Source organism: Macaca mulatta, chromosome 3 (genome assembly GCF_049350105.2).
Source record: "Macaca mulatta isolate MMU2019108-1 chromosome 3, T2T-MMU8v2.0, whole genome shotgun sequence".
Classification (NCBI taxonomy): Eukaryota; Metazoa; Chordata; class Mammalia; order Primates; family Cercopithecidae; genus Macaca; species Macaca mulatta.
Window position 1 is genome coordinate 124,715,427 of NC_133408.1, and position 22,966 is coordinate 124,738,392.

The 22,966-nt window shown below is 40.9% G+C and overlaps 2 protein-coding genes across 26 annotated transcripts in view; one reads left to right on the plus strand and one right to left on the minus strand.

The window, feature by feature from the left end:
• Positions 1 to 613: 613 nt before the first annotated feature.
• Positions 614 to 3,393, minus strand: PEG10 (paternally expressed 10). 2 transcript variants are annotated; one of them, NM_001172421.1, is given in 1 exon segment: positions 614 to 3,393. In NM_001172421.1, a coding segment is annotated over 1 exon segment (1,080 nt). In that variant the 5' UTR covers positions 3,273 to 3,393; the 3' UTR covers positions 614 to 2,192.
• A 7,169-nt stretch (positions 3,394 to 10,562) lies between these two features.
• Positions 10,563 to 22,966, plus strand: part of SGCE (sarcoglycan epsilon) — a 71,484-nt gene continuing 59,080 nt past the window's right edge. For 19 of the 24 annotated variants that reach the window (XM_077997046.1, XM_015134273.2, XM_015134276.3 and 16 more), the window contains exon 1: positions 10,563 to 10,706. In XM_077997046.1, the coding sequence (XP_077853172.1) occupies positions 10,598 to 10,706 (109 nt within the window). In that variant the 5' untranslated portion in view covers positions 10,563 to 10,597. Of the gene's footprint in view, positions 10,707 to 22,169; positions 22,232 to 22,827; positions 22,874 to 22,966 lie in introns of all 24 variants that reach the window. The other 5 variants (XM_028846054.2, XM_077997056.1, XM_028846055.2 and 2 more) reach the window with 2 other exon arrangements.

Sequence of the window (22,966 nt, forward strand, 5' to 3'; positions counted from 1 at the left end):
CTAAAACGTCAGCTGGTGCTTTTCCAGCCAATTAACAACACTCATGAAAATTCTTTCTGAAGTACCAGGACAAATCTTTTAAGAGTTGGGTATGGGATTTTGGAGTCCTTTTGATCTGCTATTCTTTAGCCCTCGAAGGTAATTGAGATGTGGTCACATTTCATGAACATCTAACACCCCTGGAGCCACCAGTAATCTCTGGTTACCAGGTTTAATGCTTCGTGGACGCCATTATGGCATGATGATGGTAAGGTGTTATGTCAAAGCCGGAGTCCTGGGTACATGTGATTTGCACCACGATGTGAAGGCACACTCTTAACATGCAAGAGTCCATCTGAGAGAGCACTTTCTTTTCAAGCCTGAGATGTTTCATGTTACAAGGGTTTTGCCTGCTCCTGGGAGAACCAGTCAAGTTGCTGCTCCTTGAGAATTAACAGAACCACAGAAATGGAGTTTGAAGACGGTGAAGTTTCTAAGGGTGCAGCGAGAGGATCACGGAAGCCTTTCCATACTGCACCGATAATTTTGGCTTCCTTAATAAGGCCTCGGTCCTCCAGTGATTTAAAGAGGGTACCGAAACTGCAAGAAAAGTCATGTCCTCCTCCTCCTCTTTGTCTCCCCCTCCATAAAGAAATCAGCATTTCCTGCATTTGTATCAGCTTCTCTGTAAATGTTAAAGAACAAATTTGGCAGCCTATAATTTAGATGGTGACAGAGGTTTTGGCAGGTAAAACCCAGACTTCCAGGACTGGCTGGAAAGTAAACTTACTAATTATTTTAGTTAGATTGGCAGTCAAGGTGGAAAAATGAGAGCTAATTTATTGGCAAATACTCTGTTGCTCTCAGAAAATGTTGAAGGTCTTTTGGTGCTTTAGGATGTGTGCCAGTCCAGGGTGGCCCTGACCTTCTACAGCCGTTTCAGAGAGGATGTGCCTCAGGTGGCCTGAAGATACAGTAGCCTAAAACTTAGCACACAGTCACTGATTGAGAAGCTGAACAGGAATAAATTTTGAGGGCAGAGATCCTGAAGGACACGACAAGTATTTACAGGGTACTGTAAGATGGAGGCGGCGGCGGCGGCGGTGGTGGAGGCGGCGGCTGTGGCGGCGGGTACTGTGGTACCGGAGGCTGGCGGTACCAGTGTGGATTCCAAGTGATCATAACAGGTACATATAGTGATCTTCCTTGTCCGTCTCTTCCCACTGGGTACCAGGCGAATCCTACTGGGTAGGTCGGGTATGCGGCATACGTGGGGTACGTTTGGTATCCAGGTATTTGAGGTACGAATTCAGTGTACGTTGCCAGGTGCGCTTGGTCTTCTAAATTTGGAATAGATAGGCGAGGATACTGATTCTGGATAGTAAAATTGTTTGGAGCTCGGCAATCGTAAGAAACTTGCAGTTTCCACCCCCTCTTCACCTGGAGAACTTGGGCTCCATTAGGTGCGATCGTTGGAGTAATCAGCCCATCTTTCACATTTCTTGCCACAAAATCTCGAAGAGCTGCCATTTCAGGTTCAGACAGTGAGTACACATGTCCGCTGGGAATACTGTGTGCTCCAGGTATCATTTCTATGTGAGGGTCAACCAGGCGGTGATCTGGGTAGACGTGCTCATCTACTGGAGTGTACACATTCTGGACATAGTAATATCTCACTGGTTGGTAAACTCTGTATCCATCTACTGGATAATAGAGTGGCGGTTGTTGTGCTGGTGGTGGGAGCGATGGTGGTATTGGAGAATACATCCGGCAGTGGTAGCGGCAGTATTCAGAATCAAAGACAATAGATCGAGTGCTCCATGTGATGTTGGGATCATGTGTGCTCAGCCAGCGAACCCCTAGGACGACAGGGAAGAATGGAGACTGAGTCACATCAAATGACAGCACTTCACGGTGATCTCCCAGGTCAACTATCAGGTCGTGAGTTTCGTGGACAACTGGGCCCGATGCTATGGGGCGCCCATCAATTGCTTCCACAAGTATTGGCCAGTCCTTGATTCTTAGAGGAATTCCATTTTGAGCAACGTATTCGTGATCAATGAAGTTGCCAGAAGCACCAGAATCGATCATGGCTCGGACGAACAGGGTGTGTCTGCCCGGAAGATGAATCTGGAGCATCACTTGCAAGTGTGGAGATGAGGCGTCATCTTGTGGGGACCTTATTATTTCTGGCCCGGTCGCTGAAGGTCCCTCTACAGCGGGGCCGGGGAGTTTCCCGCCGGCGAAGACTTCGAGGCCTTGGCAGGACAGTTGTCAGCGTAGTGACCTCCTGTTCCACAGTAGAGGCACAGGTTCAGCTTTCTGCGTCTTTCTTTTTCCTCCTGGGTCAGGCGCATGCGGGCACCTCCCACCGGCTCGGTTGGATCTACCTGGTGGTGGCTTGCAACGTGAGGCAACACCAGCGCCCGGGGTGGTGAGCGTGGCTTGCGAGCTGCAGCAGCCCTGGCCAGCCTTCTCTCAATGTGAATGCACTGCCCAATCAGAGCAGACAGCGACTTGGCGACCTCGAGGTGGGAGAGCTCCTCCTGAATGTGGTCGCTGAGGCCCTCGTGGTACTGGTCAATCAGCGCAGGCTCGTTCCAATCCAGGTCCTGGGCAATCATCTGGAAAGCATTGGAATAGTCGATGACAGACCCCATGCCTTGGCGCAGGCGTCTGATCTTGCGTTTGGCAGCCTCTCGCCTCTGAGGGTCTTCAAAGACATGCTTCATTTCCATCATGAAAGCTGGGTAGTTGTGCATCAGGTAGTGGGAGCGCTCCAGCTTTGCTGAGGCCCAGCGGGCAGCACGGCCGGTCATCATGCTTGTCACGAAACAGACACGGACACGATCAACTGAGAAATCTCTGGTGCTCTTTTCCATGAAGATCTGGCACTGGGCCATGAAAGGAGCCAGCATGTCTGGGTTGCCATCGAACTTCTCTGGAAGGTCTTCTGGGCACTCTTCCTCTATTGGAGGGGGTGGGGCAGCAGCTGCTGCAGCACCGCGGAGCTCGATGTCATCATCATCATCCTCAGGGGTGGGTTCCACTTGCTCTCGAAGGGTGGTGTTCTCCTCTGTGAGCTTCTGCACCTGGTTCTGCAGGTTGCTGTTCTCCTCGGACTGCTTAATGACCTTCTCTCTTAGGTTGTTGATCTCTTCAGAGAGCTCATCCCTTCTTCGTTCGGTCATGTTGGGGACACACGCGCTCTTATGGCCGGTGTGCTTGGAGTTGTTGTTGTTGTTGTTGTTGGGGGGAGGGGGAGGGGGAGGAGGTGGGCAGTCGGGACCCAGGGTGACGGTTGGGGTGGGAGGAGACCTCCCAGCTGTAGCTTCACTTCTGTGGGGATGGAGGCCTGGATCCTGGCCCCCTCTTCCACTCCTTCTTTTTTTTGTTTTCAAAATCCGCTTATTTCTGTAAATAAAGATAAATGTATAAATCCAACTTATAGATTCAAAGCAGCAAAATGCAGACACAAAGGATTTAGTATTTAAATTATCCCTTGCTCCATGCACTTACTTTAATAATTAGCGAACAAAGAAAACAAACTTTCAAGAGAAAAGTATCAATCAGCACCATAGATAACAAAAAGGAAACTACTTTTTGATGTTCAAATGACCTTGTCTTCCTCAAAGGCCACCTGTTCATTATGATTCAACAATACATCATCAACAGCATGCTTACCTTTATAAACTATAAAAGAATGTTGAAACCCTCTAAACAAGTAGTTTTGTATTGAAACAGAGGAAGAAACTTCAAGGCAAACATAGATACCAAATCAATTATGCAAATTAAAGCCAAAATAATAACTTTTGTTACTAAAGAAGCTAGGCCAAAAATAGTTAATACTACAACTAATAGAAGCTAATTAAAAAAGAGGGGAGTATTAAAATCACAATGCATGTATTCATCAGCCCTGTGGGCGGGAGGAGGGTACTGTGGCCAACTGTCACAACCCTGTTTCACTGCCACAGAGAAGGTCACTGGTTATCAAATCAAACAACCACCACCACAAAAACTACAGGACTGCCTAAATTACTTTTCTGACCATAATTTAAATCCCCAAAGAAAATTCTCTGTGGGACAGAAATGGCACTAAGCAGCAATATGTGTATGTCAGTTTCCCTTGTCATTTATGCAGTCATTCAAGAAATACTAATTGATGCCTCCTAGGAAAAGCTATAAAATGGGGCATTCAAAGAAGCCCAATAATAGTATACCTCAAACTAATTGTGAGGACTTAATTAAATAGTGCAGGTAAATTATGTAGTGAGTATTCAATAATGGTTAGCTGATATTAACAAAGTTATTAATTAGAAAATAGAAAGGTGATTATCTGTGTGAAGAGAGTGGGATTAAAAGAGGGAGGGGCTGCAACTATAGCAACATGGGCATGCATTTCCCACCTAAAGATGTTTACTTTTTTAAAAACACTGTGTTGGTCAAATCCAAGGCCTTATTTGTCTTGCAGGTCACCAGTTTGCAATCCATAGTTTTTAACCAAGATTTGTCAGCATAGCCCCAAATGCAGGTTTGTAATGTTAAGGTGGGACAGGGCTGCATTCCTGCGGGTGAGTGGATGTGTGTGGGGAGGTGGGGGTAGGGTGTGTGTTTAAGCATTCTAATTATGAGTGCAATGACAATAAATCACACACATAAAAAATCCTGACACAGTGTCTGCCTGTGTACTTCCTGAAAATACAGTTAAATACATTTAGAATGATTTAATTATTTTAAATTTTATTAATAATCTCAAGTCCCATATTCGGAAAATTTAAATACATAAAAAGTTTAAAACATAATATGTAAAAGTTTAAAAAAGTTTAAAAAACTTTAATTTAAAAAGTTTAAAACTTTTAAAGAAAGTTTAAAAAGTTTATAAAGCTTTTAAAGAAAGTTTGAAAAGCTTATAAAACTTTTAAGAAAGTTTGAAAAGTTTATAAAACTTTTAAAGAAAGTTTGAAAAGTTTATAAAACTTTTAAAGAAAGTTTGAAAAGCTTATAAAACTTTTAAGAAAGTTTGAAAAGTTTATAAAACTTTTAAAGAAAGTTTGAAAAGCTTATAAAACTTTTAAATAAACAAAAGTTTAAAAACATAACTTGGTCCTCTCTGGATACTCACTATGTGATTTACCTGCAAAAACGGACACCCAATAAATTACATAGAATAAGCCCAGAAAGATACACAGTTGGTAATTAGAGAAGTTACTATTTTCAACCAATAGAGTACAAGAAAAAAAAAAAAAAAAAAAAAGAAAGAAAGTGGTAATTAAATATGATGCCCAGCCCCTGGCTGTAAAGAAATGCTCCTTCTTCCCCAACTCCTAACCCTTTAGGTACCTCCCACGCCCCAATGTCACCACCCACAGATACTTTCCCTGTGTCCTTTGCAGTTGGTGTAGCCTCTCCAAGGAGTGGCTATACAGCAAGCAGGGTCTTTAAGAGACAGGGAGTAGTGTGACATTTTAATAGTTTTAACCCACTACTTAATTACTTTAGTAACTTAGTCTACAAAAACAAGTAATTGACATTCAAGATAAAATATTCAAGTTTAGAAAAAATTAGAAAATACAATAAACACATCATAACCTGTGACATCCAGTATCATTTCCAACTCCTTAAAGACAATTCTATTGGTGACCCTGACAATATAACATCACAACATAATGCAATTTTTACTTATTAAATTAGGAGTTTTCATGTACCATTAAGAAACAACTAATAAGCATAAGTAAGGCGACTAAGGTACCACTTTTGTCATCTAGACATTAATATCTTCAAAACCTTGAGAAAAGACTTCCTAAAGAGCATTCACAGCATGGCCTGGTGCAGCCTGACCACTTGTTAATCACGGCCACTAAGGGGGGCTTTATTGAAGCCCAGGTCTGATAGTTTCATTATCTGCAAAAAACAATGATGTGACAGAAATAATAATACATTAGGAAATCAGCAAATTAGGAAATCCCTAAACTACATGGTTTAGGGAAATAAAAGATCAATAAGTGTTAAAAATTCAAATACTTTTGATATATAAGGAAGGTACTTTAAAAGTGAAAAGAGACCAGAATTAAGATGGGAGGGGCTGCAACAATGGAACTTGGAGGTGCATGCCCTCCCCCCTACCCCCCCCAACCAGACATTTCGTTCTTTTTTATTTTTTAATGTAGTGCTGGTCAAGCAAATTCAAGGCCTACTTTAGCCTGCAAGGTCACTCACTTAAGACTTCTGACCTTTGCCAATAACAAGCCTGAGGCCTTCACATGAGGGTTGGCAAGTTTAGGGTGGGACATTAAAAGAGACAACTGCCCAGGGAACAGTAGTTTATCCATTAAAAGTAATAGGGTAATGGGCAGGCAGGTTAACAGTGCATATAAAAATATTTACACAGCGACTGAGGCAGCACAAGTTAACCTGGGACAAGGAGCAAGTTTACTTGATTTGAATTATAGAACTATGTATGGCTCCTTAAACTCCCCCTTAGTAGGGGCTGCATTGGAGGGGAGGGTTCAAGAGGTCTCATTCCTGAAAATTAAAAGGACAAACTGCATAAAGCCAAGCTGCCTAGGACAGATGCCATCTTTACATGATAATAATTTCAGTTTTAGTCTTTTTAGGAATTAAATACATTTGGTTAATTATTGACTCTTCATAATAGCTTGGAAAAATTTCTATTCCACAAACACACCAAAGAGCAATAGTAGCCAAAAACCATAAATAAACATCCCATTAGGAAATGACACCTCATTAAGCAACTCTTAGTTGCTTCATATTTTCAAATGTCCAATTTTTTACTACTATCTTGTACTATTTATGAAATGCAAATTCTCTTAATATGCATGTTATTACAGTTGTTTTGAACCTCTTTAATATGCCAATATACAATATCCAAAGAGGAGGGGGAATTACTTAAAGCTGTAATTATGATACGCACAAATTTTCCATAGATTGTGTACTTGTTGTGGGACGGGGGTACGTGACACGAGATTTTTGGGAGCCAAAGCCCCCAGCTCCTCCCCTATCAAAGTCCTGGCTCATGATTTGTAATATATGGAACCAGGTTTTAAAATTTCTTCATTCAGCTAGAAACACAATTCTTATATGGTACATCTTACTGGGAATCAGTTATAAATTTGTTTTATACAGATGTTTATGCAAGCTGAAACAATCTATATTTTGTAATGTAACCACTTTATGTAACATTACACAAACTTTAATACCAATATGTACCATTAACAATCCACTTGCCCCAAATTTAAATTAGCTTTTTATGAAAAAAGCTAATTATTTGGAATAACTAGCTTTTTATGAAAAAAGCTAATTATTTGGAATAAGTAGCTTTTCATGAAAAAAGCTAATATTTGGAATAACTAGCTTTTTATGAAAAAAGCTAATTATTTGGAATAATTAAAATTAATTTAGTTGTTTTGTATTATAATTACAGCTTATATTATTGGAGTTTAAAAACACATACACTTTTAAAAATTCTGTTAAATGTGAGAGACAACGCAAACAAGGCAACCCAGGACAGCAGACCACCATAGGAAAGGAGCAAATCAGAAGAGACCTACAGACATCAAGCAAGACACTGAATAAACCAATTTACTCTGATCATTTAACACATATTTAATGAATGCCTACCATGTGCAGGCACAGTTTATTATACATAGGCAAATAGGCTAGGGTTAATCACCTAGAGATGCAAGAAAAAAAACCCAGCTTCATAGGCACACAAATAAAAAAGCCTTATCCTCACTCAGAGGCCAAACCAACAGCACCAATTTTGTATCCACCAAAACATCGGATTCCAAAAGGTCCACTAGTGTCTCTAAAAAAACCTTAAATGTGAAAATATTTTTAAAGTTTTTAAAAAGAAGTTGTTAAGTTTTGGTTTTCATCTGCAGTAAATACATTTGGCTAAACTGCCGTTAGAGGCACCAGCCATGCCAGTTTACAAGGTCCCTTCGTAAGCCATTATCAGGAGTTTAAATTGTGGGATTGTGTCATTGAATATATGCAAAGCACATATTAAAAGTGCTCATAAATTCCAGTTATAATTATTAATTGTTTTATTATTCTAGTAGACACTAGTAGCCAAAGAGCAAAACCGACACAGCAGAGAAACCGCAGGGGGGCGGGGCTGTACAGCCAGGCTCAGGCTGGGAAGGTGCGCAAGCGCAGAGGACAGGGGCCTGAAGGGAGGGGCTGAGGGCTCACACTGCGCATGTGCGCTAGCTGGCTCTGAGGGAGGCGGAGCTATAGGCCAGTCCGGCAGAGGCAGGCTTAGGGAGGGGCCAAGCCTTGGAGAGGGGGGGGCCTGAGCAGGCCACCTCAGAGAAGGCGGGCCTGGGGGAGGCGGGATCTGGGTGAGCTCACCTCAGAGGAGGCGGGCCCAGGGGAGGCGGGGCCTGGGCAGTTTATCTCAAAGGAGGCGTGCCCCGGAGAGGCGGGGCCTGGGCAGTTCACCTCAGAGGAGGCGGGCCCAGGAGAGGCGGGGCCTGGGCAGTTCACCTCAGAGGAGGTGGGCGGGGAGAGGCGGGGCCTGGGCAGTTCACCTCAGAGGAGGCGGGCCCGGGAGAGGCGGGGCCTGGGCAGTTCACCTCAGAGGAGGTGGGCTGGGGAGGCGGGGCCTGGGCTGCTCACCTCAGAAAAGGCGGGCCTGGAAGAGGCGGGGCCTGAGCAGCTCACCTCAGAATGAGGTGGCCAGGGAGAGGTGGAGCCTCGGCAGGCAGACGCTAAGGAGCTGGGAGGAGGGGCCTGAGGACGCCGCATCTAGAAGGCGCGCTCTGGGAAGGCGCGCTGCAGGGGAGGCGCGCTCTGAGGAGGCGCTGTGGGAGGAGGCGCTAAGTACCGCAGAGAAGGCACGCTAGGATGGGCGGGGCAGGCCTGAGACTGGCTGCTACAGGGCTGCAGAGGATCTGCACGCCCCCCCCAGAATCCCCCCTCCCAAACTCCTCCCACCAACCACCAAAGCCAGATTCATTTCATGCAGCAAGAGCAATCCACAGATCCAATCCCCCCGCCATACTCAGCAAACCCACAGTTTCCACAAACTGTTGCTGGACGCTGATTCGCGCCACCACAACTACACCGCCACTTCAATCAAGCACAACCAGGCAGGCAGCCTGCTCTGCCCTCACCAAAAGATTCCCGTTTCCACTCAAATCAGCGCCCCTCCACTCCACTGCTATAGCGGGAATGGTATGGGCAGAATGTTAAACACTAATTTTTGCCCAGGGCTCCATTTTGTCTACCAGCACCATCATGCAGAGAACCGTCCTGCAGAAAAATAGAGTGGGAGCCATTCCAAAAGGTGAAAGGGTGGGGTCCTGCTCCAAGAAAACAGAGGAATTGTACTCCTCAGCTCATGTCCCACTACGGCTGCTTTATTTGTAGCGCAAACACAGTCTGCAGCTCCTGTACCTCTGTAGCTCTTACCACTTTGTAGTGCATTTTAGGTGTGAATTGTTCCGCAGCTCATGTACCTCTGCAGTTCATGTGCCTCGGAGCGCAATGAAGCGCTGTCTTCGGGCTGGCTAATCGCATCGTTTTTGTAGCGTTTTTGTAGTGCTACTCTTCTGCAGCTCAGATTTTGCAGCGCGTGTAAAGCGCAATTCAGTTTTCTGTCTGCAGCTCCTATATCGCTGCTCCTCGTTCGGGATTGTAGCGCCACTGAAGCGCCCATCCATCAGTTTGTGGCACATAAAGCGCCCATCAGTTCATAGCGCAATGAAGCGCCAGTTGTAGCGCCCATCAGTTTGTCGCCCGCGTGAAGCGTGCTTGTAGCGCATCTGAAGCGCCAGTTTTGTAGCGCATTTGAAGCGCTTATCAGTTTGTAAAGCATGGCACTTGGTAGCGCATTTGAAGAGCAAATTGCAAATCGATCTGTAGCTCCTGACCGTCTGCAGCTCATCACTGTCCGCAGCTCATCTCTCTCTATAGCCCATATCTGGACTTGGTCCTGGAAACCCAAGCCTTGAAGGCTTGTTTTCCCCATTTGTTTTGGGGTACAGCCAGTGAAGGCGTGACAAGGTTTGCGTGGAGACATTCTGGGGTGCTACTCTATCTCCCGCAGCTCCCGATAAGCACGGGGAATGAACGTGATCTTTAAAAAAAAACGTCCTCACCGCATACTCACCACGCGAGGACTCCTCTGCGAAGGCAGGAAGGATGGGGTCCCACACCTGAGCCAGGCGCGGTCTCCACTGGGTGCTCCGCAGCCCGGAGTGGCTCCGGACGACAGCCCGCTCAGTGGACCTTTCGCCAGGCTTGGTGGACCTTCTCCGCTGTTCTCCTCAGGGCGCAGTCAGGTTTCTTCGACACACACCAACCGAAGTTGAAGCGCGTGTACCAAGAGCGCAGACTGCGAGCCTTATATAGGTTGCACCGAGGAGGGGGGCGCCAAATCCCAGCGTGCTCCGCGGGCTAGGGGGTGGAGGGGGGTGCGGGGGATGGGGGATGGGGGTGGGGGCGGTGGCAACACTACAGTGGCCCGCCGCTAGAGGGAGTACGGGATTACCGAGGGGGTGCGGGATGCTGATGCTGAACTGGCCAAGCTGGGAGGGAAGAAGAAAGGGAGGGGAGGGGAGAATCGAGGACGGACGGCCTAGCCAGGCCAAGAATGCAATTGCCCCGGTGGTGGGAGCTGGGAGACCCCTGTGCTTGGACGGGACAGGGTCGGGGGACACGCAGGATGAGCCCCGCGACCACTGGCACATTCTTGCTGACAGGTTAGTGGCCTGCGCGCGACGTGGAGGACCCGGGGCCAACAGGCCGCCGCCTCCCCATCCCCCGCTCGGGTTCCGGGCGCCTGGGCGCGCCCTTTGGGCACCAGCCTCTCTTTCTGTCCCGGACCCCACCGTACCCCTCCTTCAGTACGCCCTGTACCCCACTTTCCCGGCCCAGCTTCTCTCTTCCCAGGCTTGACCCCTGGCCTTTTTTCCTCTCGGCGCCCCCGCGGGCCCCTCCCTGCTCTGCGGGCGCAGAAATTCCATCTCCAATTCCCGTTCCCAACATCCCCCTCCCCGCCCAGCCCCAGGGTAGTCCTCTCCCGATCCCTGCAGCAAAGAGCTGGGGGTCGTTGCCTGTTTTTCTGGGGGGGCCGTTTCCCCGCGATTGGGCTCTGCGGCCGGGATGCGAGCCAAAGGAAATGGGTGTCAATCTGCGTCCCCGCTACACAAACACATCTTTTCTCCTTTTCTTGATCGTGATAGAGAACACAAAAATTTGACATTTAAAACACCGAATTTCCCCCTCTTGCTAAGTCCATTTCTCGGTGGCGGAAATCTCGGTTTTCTTCGGTTTTACGGAGCAGGGAAGCGGAATCGTGAAATGCTGGGAACTACACAGGGCGTTCAGGTCAGGGTTAACACCGGCTGGAAGCCAGAGATGCTGCCGCACCAAGTGCGCTATTTCCAGAAACCAAAACCAATTTAAAACAGCTGTGGATGCTTCCACTGTGTTTGGCGGGCTTCGGAGGCTCACAGCTACGGACTTTTGGTGGCGATTACGAGGTTTACACAGAGATCTTGCTTCCCCTGCAACGTTACATTTTCCTAAATCTTGTAGGGTGAATGAATGCGTTTAGTCACGGCAACCGCACGTTTAATCCTTTCCAGCGGGTTGCCGAGATTCAGCCACAAATATTTGCGTGCATTTGTACTATCAACATATATATTTTATGTCAGGGAAAATTGCAGTGGCTGATAAGACGCTAAAATACTGATGAGGAAGGATGCTAAATAAAACCTTAACGCGGGTTCCCATCTAAGCGCCTCAGTGTTAGGCGCTTGGGAAACTGACAATCTGTTGATGATCTTAGTAAAACAAATTTAAGTTAAAAGGGAAAACCAAATTGTCTACAGCTGAGTTAGGTTTCTGAAACACAGATGAAACGCTTTCATATTTGAAGAGCAAAATTGAGCACATTTTAGTAACATTGCTACGGATTATTTTATACTTGGAGGATCAATAAGAATTTGACTTATTGTCGTAACAACGTTGCAGACACCGCACTTTAAAAGCTAGCCTTTCTAGGAATAAACAAAACTGGAGCCCATTTCCTGAGATTTTACTTTTCATTAGAGATAAAATATCCACTATCCGGAATATGAATGAAGGAAATGCAGCTTTTTAACAAAGACATTTTCCTAGGAAGTTGGGTGAACACAATTACACTTTTTAGAAGTGCCTTTTAATTTAATCTTTAGGATATTCACTCTCTTCTGCAAGATAGAATAATTCCAGGATTTCTTATGCTTGGTAGAGTACTGTTCTGATGACCGCTGTCAAATTCTTAGCAGTTTTGTTTGTTTAAATTCGAAAGTTACTTCACCTAGTTAACTGAGACATTATTTTTCTAAAAATTGAGATTTAAAACCAGTATAGATGAAAAGTAGGAAAAATTAAAGTTCAAAACTCCATCTTAAGACTTTGAAAGTTTGAACAAGTTCGAACCAATTTGATTTTTTCTTTCAAAATGTTAACCAGGACTTTTTTAAAAAAACGTAATTAGTATTTTACCGTAATAAAAGTAATTTCAGGTATTGTACAAAATTCAGGAGAGAAAACCTTAGAAAACTCTAAAGAAGAAAAGGTCACCTGTAACCTCTTCACCCTGCAATAACACCAGTAAACATTATAGAGTCTGCTTTTTCAGTCGTTCTCTATGCATATATAGGTATCTATACCGTAAATATTTTTCATAGGATTGCAGATACTTTCTAAATGTTAAAAACAAGATCAAATTAATACTTTTCGATTATTTTCTTTCCAAAGAGCCTTTAAATGTTAAATAACATTAAGTTTGCAGAGCTTTCTTTCAAGGAAAAATAGTAATTAATTTTTTAATTAAAATTTTAAATGAACAACGTTAGTACATAAATATTTAAAACCAGAAAACTGAGAAGAATTTTCTCTGGTCTCACTGTTTCTAACATATTATAGTTTTTTTTATTCTTTTACATATGAAAATATTTTCACTTTGCTTAGAAATAGAATTTTCTAAGGGAAAAAACAGCATCAATGAATAAGTAATTTAGATAAAATCTTCTTGTTATCCAAAAAACAAAACAATATTAGAAATAAAACAGAAAGATAACATTAATAGAGCAATACTTTCGGCAACATTTTTGTGTTGTCTAGAACAACAAAAACGTTCAAAACCAAAAATAAAACAAAATTAATAGATAAGAACTTTAAACATATTTTGGATATTTAATATCTACGTGAATTTTGGATTTTCTCAGATATTTATTCCTGGTGTTGACTATTTCTGCCCATTTTGCACAGGGTTGCATATACAGCAAAGAGGAGTTAATGCATATTATTTATTTTATCAAATAATAACTGGGCTTTGTATTTAGACATTTTATCTATTTTTATGAGAGTTTGCTGTAGATCTACGAAGCTGTTGATTTAACACCTATATTTAACTTCTAGTAGGGTAAGAAAATTGTATTTCAAAACAAAGTGGGATTTTCACTTGTTAGATAATAACTAGACTTTCTCTTTGGATATTTTACCCATTTAATGAAAATTTGCCATGTATTTATAAAGCTGTTGAATTTACCTTATGTATTTAGCTTAAGTTCTAGGGTTTTAGAAAAACTATTTCAAAACGAACTGGAATTTTCACTTGTGAAAGAGTAATTGCACTTTTTCTATTTGGACATTTTACCCCTTTTTAATGACAATTTGCTATAGATCTGTGAATCTGCTGACTTATTACATGTATTTGGCTTAATTTCTAATATGATAGAGAAAATATATTTCTAAGTGAAGTTAAATTTTCAGTTGTCAAATAATAACTGGATTTTCTATTTGGACACCTTATTCATTTTTAATGACAATTGCTATGGATTTACGAACCTGCTGACTTACCACCTGTATTTGGCTTAAGTTCTAGTATGGTAGGGAAAATTTATTTCTAAGCAAAGTAGAATTTCCAGTTGTCAAAGAGTAAGTGGACTTTGTATTGAACATTTTATCCATTTTTACAACAGTTTGCCATAAATCTAAAAGCTGTTGATTTGCTTCATGTATTTTACTTAACCTATAGTATGGTGGACAAATTGCATTTCTAAGCAAAGTGGCATTTTCACTTGTCTCACAGACATTGAAAATAAGGGACAGCACCAGAAAAAACTGGTTAGAGACAACTTCAAAGAAATAAAGATAACATGTATCCAGTTTCCAACATTAGTTTTCCACTGGTGAAAATCGTGCAGTACACAAAATATGGAAGCAGTGAAGAAATCCTGACTTGTTAAAAAAAATTCCCAAGTCAAATATTCAGATTGTTTCTTATTCTAATAAGTGCAATATTTATAGATCACATTGTCTCCAAAATACCCACCTGCCTTCTTCCTTTTTCTTTTTTGCTAATTATCCGTACTCTACTCGAATAATCATTTCCTTAAAATTCACCCTTCCATATTCTCTAAACACCCAAATGCATATTCTAACACTTATTTCCTACCCTCGGTGTAAAGAAATGACTCTAGGGGAATTGATGATACGGGTTTATGTGTTTGTTAGAAATTCTTGGGCTGGAGGGGAGATCGCTTTTACACTTCACTCCATTTTAGTCCAGAGCTTCACAGAAATGTCAATATGATGACTGTTTTCTTTCTATCCCTTTCAACCTCCCCAGCAGACAGACAGACAGACAGACAGACAGACAGACATATGTGAGGGGCATACATAGACTAATACACACTCCATTTAGGCTTTTTCTAAACTTCGGAATCCAGTTCTCCAGTCTGTTATCTCCCTGATTGCCAGAAATATTAAGCATAATGTAGCAGTACAAGAAACAAACAAACAAACAAAAAATGAAGAAGAAAAAGCCAATGTTTCTAGGTATCAACAAGTCTTTTCCAATGAATATGTTTCTGATTCAAGTTTTCATGTTGGTAGGATCAGATAGAGTCTCAGTGCTCTTAAATGCTGTTACACATGGATTGCTTCCAAGCTAAATTCTCTCTTCATAATTCCCAGTGTTTTAAATTTTGTAAACAATGTAACCATATTAAAGACAGTATTAAGTAAAAAACAAACCTCCAGTTTCCACAGCCTGACACTGGAACAACCATTTCCATTGATGTTGTATCCCTTCTAGTCTTTGTTCTGTATACATAAATATTTTTATATAATTACAATTTTAATATGTATAGATTTCTTACACTTTGTTTTGAAAGGTAAGTTAATCCTGCTGTCTGCAAAGCATTTGTCAAGGATACAGGATGTTCTTGTGTATGAGGTGGTGTGCAGATTAATTAACAGTATTTCTGTGTGAGCGGGAGGCAGACTGAACCAGCACCGGCGAGGTGTATGTGTTCTTGGGTTTGGGTCAGGGTATTATCCCTGGTTAAGGATCATAAGCCTTTGCCCTGAGTTTTCTCTTCCTCAGCATTTGTATGAATGAGTTGCATGAAGATCTAGGAGGCTTGCTTTAAAATCCAAGGATGAATTGAAAAGGGATAGCTGTTAGAAATTGATAACAATTTAGAGTTAACATGGTTTTTAAGTTGGCTGCAATGCTGTGCTGAAAGCAAAGAATATTTTATAGTAGTAAGTGCATCATAATTCATTGGTATGAAAGTATGAAAATGACTTTGTATGGTGACAGTTCTTTAGGAAAATGAAGGTTAATATGAACCAGTGGCATGATGTGGTTGCAAAAGAAAAAAAATTAGTTAGCTTCTGGTAATAGTATAGTGTCCATATGTCACAAACATTAATAGTACCCTGCTCTAATCAACCACACCTGTAGTATTGTGTCCATTTCTGGCTGTCACATTTAAAGAGAGATTTTGACAAATTAGACAACTTCCAGAGCAGTCCATGGGGATGTTGAAGGGTCTGGCAATCCTGTCATGGGAGGTATCTTCACAGGGTCTGGAAGTGTTTAACTTGATAAGACTAAACAGTCAACATGAACTCTCTGATGTTTGCTTTGGAAAGTAGAACTAGCATTGGTGGGTTAAAGGTACAGATAGATTTCAACATGAGGCCTTCCTAACATTGCAGCTCAACAAAACAATCAACTTTATTTATTCTGTTCTTTAAATATCGGAAATATTCACCTTTCTTGCAATGAATATTTAACTTGAAGGCCATGATAACATTTTAGTGTTCACCTGAAAGACATTTGTGATGAGAACATTTTATTTTTTCTGATAAACTGTCTAAATAGCCCTGTGTGTTGCAAGTTCATTTCTTACAGCTTGAAAATAGCTGCAACAGGGTAATTTAACACACACCCTCCTATCTCTCCCATTCTATTTCAAACATGAAAACCTGAGAAGAAAATGAAAGATTCCTTTTCCCCCTGCAAAGTGTCTTAACTTGCTTAATTTGCTTCCTAGAATTACTCTTTCCTGGAATTTCTTGCTCTGTCCGAGCAGGCTACTGAGGCTGAGTGACCGTGGATGCCGAGGGTACCTAGGGCTAGAGGGGGCAGGCTGGCTGCTGGGGCTCAGCTGCCACTTCTCCAGAGGGAAATAGGGTCCCTTCTGCAACCTCCCCTCCCTTGTCATATATCTCCCTACAAAACTTAACAGTTAAAATTTTTAGCTTTTACATAGCAAAATAAAATATTTTTATCAAATGTTTTTAACTTCTGTCCGTTTCAGGTTAGCCTGGTTTCTGCCTGGCTTAAGGGCACATTCTTAGTATCTCAAACATGTCTTGAGGCAGATTTTTCTTTCCTGTATGGTGATCTGCCTATTGATTGTTTATTTTGGTTACTATATCAAACTTTGAAAATACGATTTCTTAAAATGAATTTGTGGAGTATATAAGACTTCCTTACAGGACCCCTTTTGTGAGTAGTTTTGGATTCCACGGAAGCTATTTTTATACCCTGGAGCTTCTAGTTCTTGCAAACTAAGAAGTCCAATGAGAGAGGTGAAGGAATGATAGAAAAATTCTTGTGTCATATTTTCTAACTTTTCCCTGCAGCTTTCACTTCTGCCTCACGCTTAGAACTTTCTCCTCCACTCCAGTTGTTAGGTCAGAAATGCAGTCACTTTCACTCTGACTGTATGAAGTATATTTCTAATGTTGAACAACTTTCTCTTTTCCTTATTTTCTCTTTTATAAAAGGGCCCTGTGCACTTTTGTGGGATTGTAATAATGCAAACAGCAATTTACGATGGCTTGCATCCCTGTTGTTGAAGATGCCACGGGCGTTCTTGGGCTGAGTTCATATTTCCGAGACAGAAAAGCTCAAAGATGAGTTTCTGGCTTGTCAACGCTCAGCTGGTCTACAGGCGGCTACTTGTAATTCCTTGAATGCAGTGCTTGCTTGCTCTGGCTCCGGCTCCCCTGCTTTGGAAGTAATAATCCTGTGTTTACATTTTAAAACTTAAAGATGTTACCTTAGGAAATAAATAGGTAGCCTCGAAACATTAGGTGCTGGCATGATTATTGTTATATTCTTGGAAACAATATGTTAGTAAAAGCCACAGTGCTGTTTTCTTCTTTGGTCACTCTTTGGTAGATTTTTTTTTTTTTTTTTTGTATCTTTATCTAAGAATTTTTATGCAACGTTTATGCAATAGCAGTTTAAGTGCATTTTATTATTTAAAAACCTCTCGTGTTTAGTACATTTCACTTTGTATTTAATTGTCTTAGACTAATCAATTTTTTGGAATAGATCTTTGGCATCCTGTACCACGGGAATCGCCACGGCATCTGTTGTGACATGTACGCAGACTTTCTTTTCTGATAAATGAAGCCGCTCATTTAAAAAATGTATAGGAGTTAGGCAGTCTGGTATAAATTCTTTCCCATTCTTTAGCTTTTCACTCATTTGTCGGGTCACCACTTGAATTATTATGGAGATTTGGGGTTCAGTGCAAATTTGAAAGAAGAGATCACAGTATTTTTCTTACAGCAGTTAAAGTGGAATATTTGTTACCTATTTCTTCAGCAGTATGCATACAAGGATAGTTGCTCTTTTACCCTGGAAAGCAAAATAAGAGAAAAAATAGCACTGAGGTTTTTTATTTCTCCTTCTTAGCAAATTCATGTTTCTTGCTGTGCAGTAAAATGACATTGGCTTTTCTCTTCTATGAAATAGTTAATCAGTGTAGCACTTTTAACATCTTTCATTTTCTGTAGCTACAGGGTTGATTCTCATGAAACACCAGTACTGCAGAAGTAGAAACAGAACAGATTACTACACATGCTTATCAGAATTTGAAATGTACATTATTTTTTGTCTAACCATTTTACTGCTAGAAGTCTAGCTTACAGATATAATGATGAAGGTGCTCAAAGATACAGATAAGGATTTTTATTATAGTATTGATAATCATAATGAAAAAAACTAGAAAAAATCCTGGTTATCTTTACTAATTAGTAATTCTTTTTTTTTTTTTTTGAGACAGAGTTTTGTTCTTGTTGCCCAGGCTGGAGTACAATGGTGTGGTCTTGGCTCACTGCAACCTCCGCCTCCCGGGTTCAAGCGATTCTCCTGCCTCAGCCTTTCAAGTAGCTGGGATTACAGGCACCCGCCACCAGGCCCAGCTAATTTTTTGTATTTTTAGTAGAGACAGGGTTTCACCATGTTGGCCAGGCTGGTCTTGAACTCCTGACCTCAGGTGATCCTCCCACCTTGGCCTCCCAAAGTGTTGGGATTACAGGTGTGAGCCACCACACCTGGCCAGTAATTCCTTTATTCATTCATTTTTTTGAGTGTTGACTAGTTTTGAGACCCCACGCTGGATGCTGGGGAATACACAGCTCAGCTATCATGGAACTTTTTACACTAGTGGGGTTGACAAAGGACAGGGTTTTTTTTTTTCAAGATTAGTTGATTAATCAAACATTTACACATATAAATGTGCCCTTAAAACTATGGTAAGTGCTACAAACATGACTAGAACTTGTAAGTAGAGGATTTGGCCGGATAGGGGGTTTAAGGAAGGCTTTTCCAAGGAAGCACTCAGATCTTAAGGATGAGTAAATATTAGTAAGGAGGGACGGTATATTTGAGGTAAAAGGAAGACCTCTGTAGAGGGCCTGGGGCAGGTTTAATATGGTAAACAGAAAGTGCTAAAAGACGTCCAGTGGAGTTGGGGCAGAAAGAGAAGGGTGAGCACAATGTTAAATGAGGCTAGTGAGGAGATCAAGGAACAAATTTTGCAGAACCTGGTAGACAGCCTTAAAGGGTTTAATCTTTGTACTAAGAGCAATGGGAAGATCTTTGCAGGGATTTAACCAGGACATGATCAGATCTGCATTTCAAAAAGAGCACTTTAGCTGTTTGTGAGGAAAGGGTTGGAGGGATCAGAATAGCTTGTCGTAGACTGGTTAGGCTCCTTTAGTAATTGAAGATAGAGATGATGACCTTGTGGGCTAGGGTGGTGATGGGGAGATGAAGATAGGAGAGATATTTTAGGGGGTAAAAAACAACAGGAGTGAGTGTTGCATTGAATTTGGTGCTAAGTTTGTCAGGAGAAGATTTCAAGGATGATTTCCAGATTTCTGTCATCTACGTGAGGACAGATGGTGGTGCCACACACAGGATGAAGAAGGCTCGAATGGGATCAGTTTTTAAGGGAAAGAGTATGGGTCCTAGTTTGGACAAGCTTAGTTTGAGGTGATGATAAATAAATTATGATTGAGACACAGCAGAAAACGATGTAGCTTTAAAATGTGCTATCATGTAAACATGTTCAAGATATATTCTAAGTGAAAAAATGTGATCATATTATGCAAAAAAGAGCATGGTATGTGTTTTGTGTGTATACACATAGAATATGGAAAGATGCCAAGACGATTAAGAGTAGATACGCTAGGCAGTGACATTGGTGGGATGGCAACAGGGATATGAGAGAGAACGTTTATATTTTGTATCTTCCTGGTTATACTATTGGAATGTATCATAGTACAATGAGAATGTATGGATTTTTATAATTAAGAAAATTAATAACAATTTAAAGCAAACATCCAATATGAGGATATTTCTTCTTTAGAGGTTACTTAGTTGGAAAGATCATGAGTGTTGTTGTATTTTTTACTGTGAACAGAAATTTTTCCTGCAGCTTTATATCCCTAACCCAACAGCTCCTACACTTGGCTTTTTAATCCTTTTCCACTAGATTGCACTATTACACTAGATTTTACATTGCCTTTATACTGTTTTTTATTCTGCTTTTCACTAATTGTATTATTCTCACAATAGTCCAACATTGTGCAAATAAGGACATTAAATTGTAATGGTGCATGTAACTGTTGCTTATGTGCATTGTTTTTGTTAAAGTTCCCACTGGTGTTCCTATTTCATCTGAGATATAGTACTGTTCCCATGAGTGGAAACCCAAACTTATCTTCTCTGGCTATTTGAGCAAAGGAGCAGAAAATACCAAGAGAAGTGAGGAACTTTCCCTTCTCCAATAACTATTCTGTCAAACCAACACTTCTTATATTGAACGTTTAACTTTCCACTCAATTTTGATATTGTGATTAATGCAGTTGAGTCTTGCTCACACATAACTTTTTGCTTTTGTTGCATTGTTTCCTCTAAATAAATATCTAAAAGCTTATGAGAGTCAGAATATAAATATCAATGTAATTCATATCTTATTACATCAGGCTTCCCTAAAAAGGGTTAAACTGCAGCCCTCAACTTGGCTGAGTGCAGAGAATGAGGACTGGCTGAGTTGCCATCTTTTTAGCCCTTGGGCAACCATGTAGTAGAGTTTGGTATGACTGTTGCCTCTTCTGAGTAGCCTCTACTGTTGACTCTATAATATATTTCTATAGAATATCATTTTTCACATGTGTCATGATTGTGGAAAAAGTGAGAGTGCTGTATTATTATATAATGCCACCTGTAGTGATGACAGTTTTTTTTTTCATTTGAAGATGTGTTTTTTAAAATGATTGTATTTAAGGAAATCCAACATTTTCTTCAAATTAGATGAAGAGTAAATGTAATAATAGTTTTTATTTTGGGGGGACATCACTATATGCTAGGCGTTCTTCAAAGTTCTTAAATATATTATGTCATTTAATACTCAACGGTTTGTCACTGATATGGATACTATTCTATTCCAGATGAGGCACAGAGACATTGAGTAACTTACCCAATGGACAAAAATTAGGATTTGAACCCAGACCCTGTGTCTGTAAAGATTGATGTTAAACACTACCTTTCTGCACTACAGTTTTATTTCACTCTAAAGTCTCTTATATCTATTTTTTTAGGTTCTTCTGGCATTCTTCATTTAAAGTCTTGCTGTAACATTTCTTTTTTATTTCACTCTAAAGTCTCTTATATCTAATTTTTTAGCTGCTTCTGGCATTCTTCATTTAAAGCCTTGTTGTGACATTTCTTTTAGGATTATCTTTTCCCAGCTCCTTTCAGAGGTTGGGGTAGACAGTCCTCCTCAGTAAAGCCATTTTTTTTCTCATAGGTTCCAAAATTTAAAGCTTTCTTCTTTCAACAAATTGTTTTTGTTCTTGTTTTGGTGCCTGTAGTACATGAGATTAATTTCCACTGCACAGCAATAGCATAGTAATGGTGATGGGAACTTTGGTTTTCTATATGAAAAAATATATATAAATAAAAATGTATATATCATTTTGTGTAAGTACATTCTATGATTGCACAACAACAAAATCACCTAACAATGCATTTCTCAAAAAGTATCCCCATTATTAAGCAATGCATGACTGTATTTGGGGATAGTATTGATGTGTTCATGATATAGACTTTGCAGTCAGCCACGAAATGGGTTCAAAATTCAACCCTGCCACTTAGTAAACATAAGACCTGGGGTAAGTTAACATAATTTTCTTAAACTTGGTAGTCTCACTGTAAAATAGAGTGAATGCTACCTACTTCACATAGTCATTGTAAGGATTACATTAGTTAATATGTGTACAACCATTAGTGTAGTATCCAGCACTTTGTATTTAAGACATTGTAGCTAAAGAAGAGAAGTAATAGTGAACTTACACTTTTTAGAGAGAAAAATATAAAAACAATGTTTCGGTGTAAGAAACAATTTTAAAAGAAATAGGGAGAATTACATAGAAGAAGGGAAGAGAAAAATGTAGAGGGTCAGGGAGCAACATAGCAACTTGGATGGGGATGGTAAGAGAAGGGAAGGGATGCAGGACACGTGAGCTATATAACTAACTTCTGAAAACAAAGTCTTCCATCCCCCTTACAGTGAAATATGAAAGAGACAGATGAAGTAGTGGACAGAGAAAGACTTGACAGTTTGGTTTTAAGGTGAGTATGATAATCAGATTAAATTTCATTTGACATATCCTGCTGTTTACTTGGACAGTGATGTCTGAATAAGTTATTATTTATTATTTCCATTCCTTGATATTCTGATTAGCTCATCAGCAATCAGTCACTATTCACAGCTCTTCAATTACTTTTATTAAATAGCAATCCTCTCCTCCCCCAGTCAGCAAATTATTCAAGTTTGGGTAACAGTAATATCTCTTCAGAGATTGCTTGCCCCAGGCCAGATGAAATGTAGTTATGCTGCTAGAAGACTCAAAATGAATCATGGAATCTTAAGACAAACTTTAACTGTCGTATGGTTTCTAGGGAAGGTGAAGGCATGCCAGCCACCTTTGGATTAATTTAGGCTTTGATGATTTTAAAGGGGGAACATTGAAAATATGATTAAATTATGTACAGTGATATCCTGGCTAATTGTGTGAATGCTTTCTTAGCTTGGGCTTTGTAAATGCAAGATACATATGATTCTTTGTTTCTGTGTTTATGAACCAGAGTAAAACTCACACCCAGATGTAACTGTAATGTAGATTTCCATGAACCTGGTGAGCACAGTGGTGTTCTCTTCCTTTTAGGATTCCTGGGGATAGTCCAGTGTCTTTGGAGGAAGTTCAAGAACCGGTCTGTACAAGTCTGACATATCTTTACACATTAGATTTAATCTTGAGAAGTTGTAGGTAGGATAAATATTTTAAATATTGAGTCATATTTTTC